This window comes from Macaca thibetana, chromosome 1 (genome assembly GCF_024542745.1).
Source record: "Macaca thibetana thibetana isolate TM-01 chromosome 1, ASM2454274v1, whole genome shotgun sequence".
Taxonomy (NCBI): domain Eukaryota; kingdom Metazoa; phylum Chordata; class Mammalia; order Primates; family Cercopithecidae; genus Macaca; species Macaca thibetana.
The window spans coordinates 18,374,590-18,387,074 of NC_065578.1; the positions used below are offsets into that span (position 1 = coordinate 18,374,590).

Below are 12,485 nucleotides of genomic sequence, written 5' to 3' on the forward strand. Positions count from 1 at the left end.
GGGTCTGCTGTCTACCATCATAGCTGAGTCAATGTCATCTTTTTAAATTGAGGTTTTTTTGTTTGTTTTGTTTTCTAAAAAAAAATGCAACATAAAATTAACCATTCTAGTCCTACTCTGACCATACAGACAAATATAAAACCCTGGGAGACGGCAGGGCAACATGAAGGAGGAGCCTGGCTCCTTGGACAACCCACCTTGGACATCCAAGGTGGGACAACAGGTCAGAATGGGTGACCTGTTGTTATATGAGAAATAAACTCCTATCTCATTTGAGGAATAAAATTTAACCACTTTAGGGCTGGACACAGTGGCTCATGCCTGTAATCCCAGCAGGGAGGTGGAGGCGGCTGGATCACTTGAGGTGAGCATAGCCAACATGGTGAAACCACATCTCTACTAAAAATACAAAAATTAGCCGGGCATGGTGGCAGACGCCTGTAATCTCAGCTATGCGGGAGGCTCAGGCAGGAGAATCACTTGAAACCAGAAGGCGAAGGTTGCAGTGAGCTGAGATCATGCCACTGCACTCCAGCCTGGATGACAGAGTGAGACTATCCCTGCCCCCCACCCACCCCCCCCCCCAAAAAAAGAAAAATTAGCCATTTTAAAGTGAACAATTCAGTGGCTCTGTTGTTAAGGTCATTTGGATTACCATGAAAACATAACTGCTTTATGTGTCTCTCTCTTTTTTTTCTTATAAACAAGTCTCTCCTTTAAAAAAAAACTGTTGGGATCACAGAAATTAGATCTGGACTGACATCTCAATTTCATGTGAGTCCTGCTCCTTCATTTTACAACGCATAATGAGGTCCAGCGCCAAGTTTTGCCAGGTTGCACAGACAGAGGCAAAATCAGCACCTAAACCCGGATCTTCTTCATGTTTCGAGGCCTGGTTCTGCCCCGAGCCCTTCTCCCCTGTGAGTCTTTCATCCAGGGACTGTGTAAGTGACTGGCAGACACAGTCGAACAGTGAGATGTGATTCTCGCCCTCAAGGAGCTGTGACCTAAGATAGAGGACAGCCAGAGAAAAACAGCAGGAAAGAATTACACCATCCTCCTACATTTAACGCCCAGCATCCCAGCTACCCCATTATTTTCGAGGACTGGTCCTCCCAGTGACTTGTTCAGGTCATCAAGGTATCAACTTTTTAAAAAATTCTAGAAGACAGCAATCTCTCTAAAATGTATTACCTGCTCTACATTTTTACATAATGCAAATGATCACAGGACAATGCAATGAACACAGCGAAACCATTTCTCATTAGCCTAAGGACACTGTATGAGTAGCCATTCTTGGAACGCAGCCCTGTGTCTGCTTTTTACATTTATCTGCTGCTTCTGCCAGGCTGTCAGCTACACTTCCTCAACGAATATGTTGCTTCTAATCTGCTATGGGTTGAGAATCCAGAAAATTAGAAATCTGCTCTCATTTCAAACAAAAACAAACAAACAAAAAAGAAATTTTAAGAGAAGGAATAAATCAGGTTGAAAACTTGGGGTCCAGAATCACAGCCCACAAATAGTTTGTAAACACCTTGACACTATATGAAGATTACTTCTTCCTTTTCTTAAAGAAGTTCAAGACTCTAAAGGCACAGATAACGATATACTAACAATTCCTACTTTCCCATACAGCCTGCGTAAGCACGTCCCCACCTCATCCCTTGGAACCTCAGTCTTCTTTAAAACCTGGGCCTGACGGTACCGTCTACCTCACGGGCCACTGGGAACGAGGTACCACGTCTGGGCCATAAGGGCACTGCCCACAGAGCATCCTCCATAAAGGGTAGGAACTCTCCCAGAGAGTAAAGCACGTGGCTTATCTGCCAGGACTTACGCATAACATTCCTTAGGTGCTAGAGGGCCCTTTCCGCCTGGATTTTTCCCTCACTTGACACAGGTTTTCCATTCAGGCTGCCAGGAGTCTCTAGAAAGGTAGGCGGAGTGTTATGTCAGTTTCCAAGTCATTAAGCACCCACAAAGGACAGCAGGCTTGCACAGCACTCACTCCACACAACCGCCCCTGCCCTGAGTATGATGCAGCACATGGCTTCCCTGTAGCCACAAGGAGAGGAGGGGCAGTGACAGTGAGAGCTGAAGGAATTTCACATGTGTCCATGGAAGATCACCTTCCCCTTGTTTTCCCACACTCTAGTAACTCCCTCATGCAGTTTGCTTTCTGAAGGCCTCTGCTCCATTTCCCCAGCCCAGGACAGCATCAAGAAATATTTCCACCATCTCAACTATTTGAAACTTCTCCCTTTTTACTGGTGCTCCCAACCCCATCTGAGGCCATCGAACCCAGACAACTGTGGCAGCACTAACTAGTAGAGTCCCCAAACTACCCTGACACCCTCCCCAGCAATGAAAATTTCCACGTGCCTCTCCCTGGCATATTTATTCCAGAGGAAAACTTAGCAACCTACACACAGGCTCTGTGTCAAACTCTACAACAGCCATCAGTTGATTTTTCCCTTACACATCCCTCCAGGAAGTGAAATATCCGAAATGAGTCACACTCAGGAATCGGAGCTATACTTCTGCTGTAGCTTTTTGGATAACCAATTCACTGTTTACACTCCGAAACCTCTAATTGCTGAATACAGAACAGTTCCTTTGCAGAGATCAAAGTTTACCTGGTGAACCTGGCGAAATGACAAAATTTCTTAAAAAGGAGGTAGCCATCTAGAGTGCCAGAGGAGGGTGGCTGTACAAGCACATTTTAATTGGCAAAGCACAGTCACTGCCCAGCAAGGAGAGTATGCAGGGGTTTATTCTGCTGTTCTTCTATTTCCCCTTTAAGGCACATGTCTCTTACCCCTGCACCCTCCAACTCCAGTCACTCCCAACACACAGCTGGCAGCCGCCCACCCACACCCGCACCTCGGGGAGCTTGCTGATCCCTGAGCCGAGTACTGAAGCTCCCAAGCAGCTCCACCTAAAGGCAATCACTGCCTGCTTTTTACAACATATACAAAGCAAATGGGCCAACCTGATGCACAGAGAAACCCTGGGTCACATGATGACCGACAAACTCATTGCTCAGGGTGGCTCTCTGCCACGTTTCTCAGGCACTGTGCTTGGCTCTGCTGGTCAACTGAGTGAGCTGGAGCATTTTCTCTTGGGTGTGCCTACCCCTTCACCTGTCCAACTTTAAAACACAGATTCACAGGGATGTGACACTAAAGGGGACCCTAAAAACCATCTAAACTGGGGAAAATTGAGGCCTGGACTGACCCGTAACAAACGAGACATCACATAGTAGCAAAGGAGCCATGACCAGAAAACACATGTCTTTAGTACACACTTTAGTGCTTCTGCTTCTACAGGTTGAGCAGCCCTAACCCAAAAATCCAAATCCAAAACTTTTTGAGCACAAACATGAGGCTCCAATGAGCATCTCAGACTTTTGGATTAGGGATGGTCGACCAGTAAGTTCTGCAAATATTCCAAAATCTGAAAAGAATCCCAAGAAGTCCCAAATCCAAAATGCTTCTGGTCCCAAGCATTTCGGATAAGAAACCTGTAGCTTAATCATCAGTCAAAATTTAAGAATACAGCTGATTTTATCCAAGAAAATACTACTTCGGGCCGGGAGCAGTGGCTTACACCTGTAATCCTAGCACTTTGGGAGGCAGAGGTGAACGGATCGCTTGACCCTAGGAGTTCAAGACCAGCCTGGGAAACATAGCGAGACCCCGTCTCTACAAAAAACTTTTAAAATTAGCCAGGTGTGGTGGGGCATGCCTGTAGTCCCAGCTACTCGAGAGGCCAGGGCAGAAAGATCACCTGAGGTTGAGGCTGCCCAGTCTGCGTAGATGAGATCCTGTCTCATCTCTACAGAATGAGATCCTGTCTCAAAAAAAAAAAAAGTAAAACACTCTTTTACTCTTTTGAATAAAATTCTACATTATTACCATTAACAATGGCAGTATTAAGAATATTTCTATATTGTCCAGACCGGGTGCAGTGCCTCACACTTGTAATCCCAGCACTCTGGGAGGTCGAGGTAGGCAGACCATTGAGGCCAGGAGTTCGAGACTAGAATGGAGAGCATGGCAAAACCCTATCTCCATCAAAAACACAAAAATTAGCCAGGCGTGGTGGTGTGTGCCTGTAGTCCTAGCTACCCAGGAAGCTGAGGTATGAGAATCACTTGAACCTGGGCGGCGGAGTTTGCAGTGAGCTGAGATAGCACCACCGCACTCCAGCCTGAGTGACAAGGTGAGACCCTGTGTCAAAAAAAAATTTGAAAAAAAGAATTCTTATATATTGTCCAGATAATGCTATTTTGATTTTTAAGGAAATTGATCTTTATTAAGAATACTAGGTATCCAAAAGGCAAACCAATTTCAAAAGCAAAAGGGAAGGAAATTAACAACTGCTAAGGGTGGCCTGGCATGGGCCAGGCGCTGCACCCTGTGGGTTTCAGGAGAGCCTCGCAACAGCTGCAGGAGGTGGCTCTTACCCCAGCTTCACAGATAAGTAAAGTGAGGCCCTGAAGAGCGAAGTGACTTGCCCCAGAGCACTGAATGACACAGAAGGTCCAACACAGGTCCCCTCCCATGCCCAAACATTCTCCACAGAATGTCAAACAATCCCAATGAAATAAAATTAATCTCTAATGACTTGTAGGGAACAACTTGCAAGCTCACAAAATCAGATAGGGACAAAGAGTCTCTTCTCTTGGGATGAACAAATTATGGACAACGCCATCTACTACCAAATTCTGAAATCTGTCACTGTGGATTACAGACTGTATTCTCACAAACACTATCCCTGGCAGGTGGATTTGTCAAAAACAAGAAAGCCTTTCCCAGATAATTTCTCTGGTTGATGGTTTCCTAGACTCCTTGAGAAGATCTGCAAGGCGCCATCACCTCGTGTCTCATCATTAATGTTTCACAGATGTCTACAGCTGCTGCCTCCACATGATCCTGGCTGGTTTCAAGTAACAAGCGACTAATCCCTCCACTTTGTCAACTGGCAGTTAGACACATAATTATGGGCAATCCTGAGACGTCTTCAAGGGATGCCATACGTGTTGTCCATTTCCCCCTCGATGGCACAAGAAATTCAAGAAGCCTTTCACCAAAGTGGAAGCTGAGTAAAGCAGGGTGCTCCTGTCTTCCAAATAACAGTTAAAAGAAAAAACAATTCGGAAAAACATCGACCACGTGTTCACTGACGAGGGCTAACAAAAGTAAACTCCTTTTTTCATGAAAGAAGCACCCAATTCGCATAAACCAAACAGATTTATAAGATGGCCTGGATGAAATCTATAATATTTGGACATAGGTTTACTCCAGCAAAACCCTGCACACGGCTTCCGGAGACATCGGGGAGAAGCTTCGGTTCAACCTGCAAACAGCACAAATGGGCACGTCTTGATGAGACAGCAGCAAGGTTTAAAGGATTTGGAGAAAATGAAGCCTCCATCAATCCAAGTATTTTATCTAGAAGGGGGTGGTGCTGTTTTTTTGACTTATGTCCGAAAGGAAGCTTGAGGAAAAGAACACAGTGCTTACTGATCCAACAAAGCACTTCCCTGGGTTCCTAGGCTCCAATTTCAGATGCCTGCGTGTGAATCAATACAAAAGACTATCCAATCTCCACTTGTCCCTGTCGGCCTGCCCTATCCAGCTCCAGGGTAACTCTCTATTACAGCACCATGCTCTACACTGACAACCACAGGCCCAGCACAGCAGAGCACAACAGAATCCTGCAACAACTGGCCCTCTGGCTCCCCTAAATAGATGGCCAAAGTTTTTCACATGTTTTAGTGACAGAAATGTACAATGCAACACTCTACCCACCCATGACACGTTTGCAAACTTAACCCAAGACCTGTCACAAAGTCGCCCTCTTCCAATCAATGTCAGGACCCACTGGGCAGGGAGATGACTGAAATGTGACATCCTTTGGGCTTCGATTTTCAAGACCAAAGACAGAGGCCTTGCAGGTCTGCAGCTGGCAGAAAGGACCTTGGAAGTAAGACAGACAAGAGTTCAAAGCCCGTACTTGCCATTTCCTAGCAATGAAGGTCTGAATAATTCCTTTACTTCTCTGAGCCTCAATTCCTTCATCTGTTCAGCGGGAATAATGATAAAAACCTATCTTACAGGGTTATTTTGAGAACAATATCACAAAATATGTGTAAAGAAACTAGCATAGTTCCTAAAACAATAACTATTCTATTAAAAAAAAAAAAAAAAAAGCAGGTATTGGCTGGGCATGGTGGCTCACATCTATAATCCTAGCACTTTGGGAAGCTGAGGCAAGAGGACAGCTTGAGGCCAGTAGTTTGAGACCAACCTGGCCAACAGAGCAAGCCTTTTTTTTTTTAAGGGCTAAAAAAATACAAAACAGGTATTATCACCATCCTCTTATACAGAACTTAATTCCAGAAAGCATAAGATTATAATGTTTCTAGCCAGGCGCAGTGGCTCACGCTTAGAACCCCAGCACTGTGGGAGGCCGAAATGGGAGGATCACTTGAGCCAAAGAGTTCAAGACCAGCCTGGGCAACATGGTAAAACCCCATCTCTACAAAAAATACAAAAATTAACTGGGCCTGCCTGTAGTCCCAGCTATTTGGGAGGCTGAGGTGGGAGGGCAGATTGAGCCTGGGAGGTCGTGGCTGCAGTGAGCCACGATCGTGCCACTGCACTCCAGCCTGGGGGACAAAATGCCCAAAAGGCAGGAGAGTGGGTAGCCACGGAACAAGGGGCCTGAAGATCAAGTCAGTCAAAAAGTTGTTTTTTTTTTCTGTCTCAAAGGGGGGAAAAAAAAACACTCATTGTAAAATGGAATTAAACATATACACACACCCTCTCACTTATGTAAGTTAACATTATCTAAAGGCATGAGAGTGGGTAGCCATGGGGCCTGAAAATTGAATCAGTCAAGGCTGCTCCTTTTTGGTTCTTTTGGGGAAGCCAAAATGATCTTTACAAGTGGAAACATTATTCCTCCATCAACAGACAAGTTTCCTGAGAGCTGGTGAACATCCTGCCAACAAGACATATTTCGCAAGCTCAAAACCTTCTTTCTTTCCATCCCCAATCAAACGCTGAGTGTTATGTCTCAAGAAGAAAGCTGGCTGAGGAAGGAGCTTAACATCCTTCCATGAGCAAAAAGAATTAAAAGAAAGAGAAGCAACAAGCTCCAGGTCCAAAACAGCTTTTTGATAACTAGGAACTAAGCCCAGCCCTGGACAGTATTACTGACTCTCATCACCACCTAAAGCAGGCTCTGCCAAACACAGCACAACAACCAACTGCTACTAACAACTTTCATTAAGCAGGTACTCCGCGGCAGGCGCTGACTTAGGGCTTAAAACACAGTGATAAAAGTAACAGCTAAAACTGATTAAGCCATTCTTCTAAGTGCTTTATATGCCAATATCTCATTTAATCTTAACAATGAACCAAGGAGTTAAGTGCCAGTACTAGTCTCAGATGTGGAAACTGAGGTACAGAGACAGTGGTGAGCTTACACATTTAAATGGATGGCAGAGCTGGGATTCAAAGGCAGGTGCATCTGACCGCAGAACCTGTGTGCCTACTAGGTACTCCACAGAGCCCAGCAACTAGGCCACCTGTGCTAAGAACCACTGCCATCTCTTTGTTTTAAAGTCTCCAAAAGAAGAGGAGTGGGTTATTTAGCGTCTGCTTTTGCACAGTTGAGCCACAAGTGAGGAAGGCAGCGCAGCACTCTTGTTAAGGATACACGTCTGAAAGCAAGATTGTCTGCATTCAAATCCTGACTCCACCGGGTCCCAGCTGTATGACCTTGAACAAGTCACAAAACTCTTCTGAGCCTCGAGTTTCCCCATCTATAAATGAGGGTAATAACACAGTAGCCACCCCTTACCCGCAGTTTTGTTTTTTGGCAGTTTCAGTTACCTGTGGTCAACCGTGGTCTGAAAATACTAAGTGGAAAATTCCACAAACAATTTGGAAGTTTTAAATTTCATGCCGTTCTGCGTGATGAAATCTCGCACCTTCCCACTCTGTCCTGCCTGGGATACCAATCAACTTTTTGTCCCGCGTATCCACACTGTACAAGCTATGCACCCGTTAGTCACTCAGGAGCCGGCTCGGTTCTCAGATCCACTGTCATGGTGTCACAGCGCTTGTGTTCAAGTTACCCTTATTTTGCTTCATAATAGCCCCAAAACACAACAGTAGTGATGCCAGCAATTCAGATATGCCGAAGTGAAGACAAAAGTGCTTCTTTAAGTGTAATTTCTCCAATAAAGGAAGGGAAAAACTGCATGCGGAGACTAAGATCTACGGTAAGAATGAATCTTCTATCTGTAAAACTTCGAAGGAAAAGAAATTTGTGCTAGTTTTGCTGTCGCACCTCAATGCAAAGCATATAGGGTTCAATACTATCTGTGGTTTCAGGCATCCAGTGGGGGTCTTGGAATATATGCCCCATAGCTAAGGGGGGACAACTGCTATACATACGTTGCACTGTTATTTTAAGGATTATGTGGGGGTCATCCTCATCCAGCACCTGGCACATACCAGGGACACAGTCACTGCTGCATATGTTCTACATGTTAAGTCAACAGAAAAGAGGAAGAAACAAAAAAGTAAAAGGATATAATCTAACAATTTCACAACAAAGACCTCGCTGGCCTTCTGCCAACCTCTAGAAAACAGAGCTGGACTCTGTGTACGCACAGTGTGGCTGGGACTGCAGACACCAGGAAGACTTTCGGACCTGCGGAGCCTGGATGGTTCAGTTGTCTGAGCCAAGGAGGGCTGGATTAGGCTCAGTGATCTAAGCTGAGCAAGTTTCAGCACATACCTCTACAAAGTGGAAGCCCAGGGATGGCTGATACAATGGTTCTTTAGGAAGCCAAATGCTCAGTTTCTCAGAAGGGTGTTTTCCTGTTTCATGACAGATAAAAAGGTTTCTCATCCAGACATATAAATCCACTGACTGAGAGCTTTCATTAAAAACAAACAGTCTTGCAATAAGGAAACTTAAACTAGGAAGGCCTTCCATGAACATATGAAATGTCACAAGTCCTCACAGCCTGTGTCTGAGGGTGGGAGAGGGAGAAATCCGAGGAGAAGGTGCTGACTGGCTCAAAGACTGGGATATCATAAGCCTAACAACGTCCAGTCAGTACATTCCTCATCCACAAACGAAAATCACAGGCAAGACCACACACTGCTGAGTTCCAGGACACACACCTTCCCAAATAAGTGTTTGAGTGGGTTGCTTGTTAATTTCCAATAGAGGAGATGAAAGGTATCATCAATTGCTTCCTGTCTTCAGGTCTTGTCAATACGGAACGCTAAGTCCACCAGCCTCGAAAGCGTGTGTACCTTCCGCAGTCTTAAAGACTTGACTTGATGGGAAACTGGAAAAGCAATCAGGAACAGAACACCATGGGCACGAGACTCATTCCAGGTACTGTGACAGCAAGACACCCTTCTAGTATTCCAAATCTAGGAACGTGCCTCCCCTTGCTCCCGCCAGCCCAGGGAAACCGAATAAGCTGTTTACCAGGGACCCCAGCAAAGCGAGCCTCAAAACTCACCAGTGGGAGAGTTTCATGACACAAAGAGAAAACATCTTTGCTTTCATTTGCCAATTTTTAAATACTTAGCTCATAAGTTCTGTGACCAAAACTAATAGAAGGCTCAGTAGGAGAGCTCAGAAAAGCAGAGGGGGTTGTTTTCCTAGGCTCCTTCCTCTCACATGAAGGTGGAAATCAATTCGCCTTCCCCTTTTAACCCTCGAATCCCTGGAGAACGATCGTGTTTGGATGGCCTACAAATGCTCAGCTTTCCGGCAGTGCCCCAGACGGGGAATCCATCCATCCAAGTATTGTTCTTACCTCCCACCACCTCCTACGTCAGGGGAGGGGACCGGGCACATGGTTCCGAGGTCACGCTCCTCACTTAGAGGATCGTGGGAATGCTTACGGAAACACTTGTCACAGCGCTGCCAGCTGGAATCGCTGCTTAAGAAGAGGCTGGAAACCTAGGGTGGGTGTGATCAGAGACAGGAGGCTGGGGAGAGCAGGGAGGCAGATGTTGTGTGTTATCACTGAAACGAACACAAGCCATCCAGTTGTGTACTTCAGATATGTGCGGCTCAGCGTGCTTCGATAATGCCTCCAGAAAGTTAGGGAAAGGAAAAACAGAGGAAGCTGGGCCGCTCTTCTACCACCTCGAAACTGTCCTGTTGCCAAACAGATCTGGGAAGGCAGGTTTTAATGAGAACATTCAATTAGGAAATAAACTTAAGTAACCCCAGAGCATGCTGAGTGAAGAGGAGCCTTTCTCAAGTGTCTCATGCCGAGGAGTGGACCAAAGGGCTCTGAAAAATGACCAATGAGGCTTCCCGCCACTCAGAGGAAGCCAAGCTCAGAAAGGCCAAGAAGAACATCCTCACTTATGTGCGGGGCCAGATTCCAAGGCCAGGTCTGCTCTACCTCATCCATTTCTTGTGCTGCTTCCCAGTGAGACTCAGCAGAGGACACACGAGGCCGCGTGAGATGCCCATGTCAGGATCTCAGCTCTCCAACACAGGGCGGGGTGCAAAGAAGGCAAGGGCACAGGTGCTGTGCGTGACTCCCCAGTGGGGCCAGCGGGCACTGGGTGGCCTCAGAGATCATTAGGAACGGTCACTCCCTCCCCTTCTCCTGGTTTCCCTTCTGTCCTCTGACAGAGGAAAGTGGCTTAGATCATTCTCATAGGAAGATTAAATCCAGAGCAAGGGGAAGGGGTAGGAATCCGTTTCCAATCAATGATGGAAACCAGATTCCCTCATCAGTTGGGATTCATTCTTACATGCTGTAAACATCACGGAGCTCCACCCACGGCCACAAGCATTCAGGAGGTATGAAGCGTGGTGGCACATCCCGGGTGAGAGCTGCCTGAAGCCCCCCGGCTTGGGCTGGCCCATCTGAGGGACAGGAAGCAACACCTCTCTTAGAAGTTATCCCCAAAACTCCCACATCAGAAAGATGAGATAAAGCACAAGACTATCCCACTCTTGTAAACGTTCTATATTTACAGGAATAAAGTTTTAAAACCATCTCAGACAACTATAACCTCCTTCCTGTAGAACATACACGTATACCTTTGTATTCGTATGGGAAAATACAGTATCAATTATTAATAGTAAAGTCTTTGAATTAAAGGTCTTTTGTTCCTGAAGAACCCCGGGATCTCAGTTTTTAGTGGCCTTGGAGTCCCACTTCCCCCGTATGAAACCCCTAAAGCACTAGGTGTTTCAACCCCTGCTTGATCTTGACTATGGGGAAAATGCGCCATATCCCCGGGCAGCCTGTGTCACGCAGCGCTGGCTGTTCGGCAGCTCTGCCCTACGCTGCAGCCCCCCGCAGAGAGTCCTCTGTCCAGAACCACCTCAAGGATGCGCAAGTTCTCTGCCACACGGCATCCCTCAGACATCTGAAGTGAGCCATCTCGGCCTCCCTCCAAGCAGCTTCCCTCCTGGCTGACACTCCCAGCTCCGCCATGTCCTGCACATGGCACGCTTCCGAGACCACTTGCCCTCAGCTGTCCCCAGAGGTTCATGCCACCGGATCACTGGGTGCTTAATAGGTGCCACTCATTTCAGAAACCACCTCTTATTCCCGTGAGAGCAGCCCCTGCAAGTATTCTGTTTCGGTTTTGGTTGTGCTTTTTCCTTTTGCAGGAGGAATCAAGGCCCTAACATCCAGAACCTCGGCAGTCTCTCTGGCTGCCATCCACATCATCTGCCCAGACACGAAGGGGGCAGGGCAGGACCACAGCATGGCCAGGTGGGGGTGCTACCAGTTTTCCCTACAGTTGACGTAAAATACATGTATTACTGCAAATCTAATAACCTGCTTAGAAAGCACTTCAAGATAGAACCATTCAGGAAATACCTTAATACAAAACACCTTTGTTTTTCTTTTCCTTTTGTTTTTCTGGAGCAGGGTCTTGCTTGCATACCACCATGTCTGGTTAATTTTTGTATTTTTTGGAGAGATGGGGTTTCACCGTGTTACCTGGGCTGGTCTTGAACTCCTGGGCTCAAGTGATCCACCCATCTCAGCCTTCCAAAGTGCTAGGATTACAGGTGTGAGCCATGCACCCGGCCCATAAAATATACTTTTGTAATGAATATGTGAGAAATAGATACGGAAAAAGATGATGTAAAAACAATTTTTTATTTTTATTTATTTAATCTCTTATGCAGATTCAGCATTTCCCCTGAAACCCAACCTTCACAGCTCAGTCCAAACTTTTCCTCGCCGTGAAAAGGTGAACTCCAGTCCAGCCTAAGGCCAACCGTTCTGAAGGGCAACCACTAGATTCAAAGCAAGGTGCTGTTACATTGCTACTAGGTGTTTGGTTTGTGCTCCTATGACCAATGTGGGGGGAGGGACTTGTGCAGATATCCAAGCTGAGGTCCCCTGGGCAGAGTGACTCAGAATTAGTGTCTGGACAGGCATCCGTGCG

The 12,485-nt window shown here is 46.3% G+C and overlaps 3 protein-coding genes across 24 annotated transcripts in view; 2 read left to right on the top strand and 1 right to left on the bottom strand.

Annotated features, from left to right (window-relative positions):
* The window catches only part of MICOS10 (mitochondrial contact site and cristae organizing system subunit 10), a 447,625-nt gene that overhangs the window by 255,864 nt on the left and 179,276 nt on the right, over positions 1-12,485 (top strand). The window lies entirely within an intron of this gene.
* CAPZB (capping actin protein of muscle Z-line subunit beta) overlaps positions 1-12,485 on the bottom strand; it is a 149,568-nt gene that overhangs the window by 93,584 nt on the left and 43,499 nt on the right. The window contains exon 2 of one of the 5 annotated variants that reach the window (XM_050792363.1): positions 1,841-1,930. The exons of the other annotated variants lie outside the window; for them this stretch is intronic. Within the exon in view, the coding sequence (XP_050648320.1) occupies positions 1,841-1,849 (9 nt within the window). The 5' untranslated portion in view covers positions 1,850-1,930. The remainder of the gene's footprint in view (positions 1-1,840; positions 1,931-12,485) is intronic. 5 annotated transcript variants of the gene reach the window in all.
* NBL1 (NBL1, DAN family BMP antagonist) overlaps positions 1-12,485 on the top strand; it is a 282,591-nt gene that overhangs the window by 57,963 nt on the left and 212,143 nt on the right. The window lies entirely within an intron of this gene.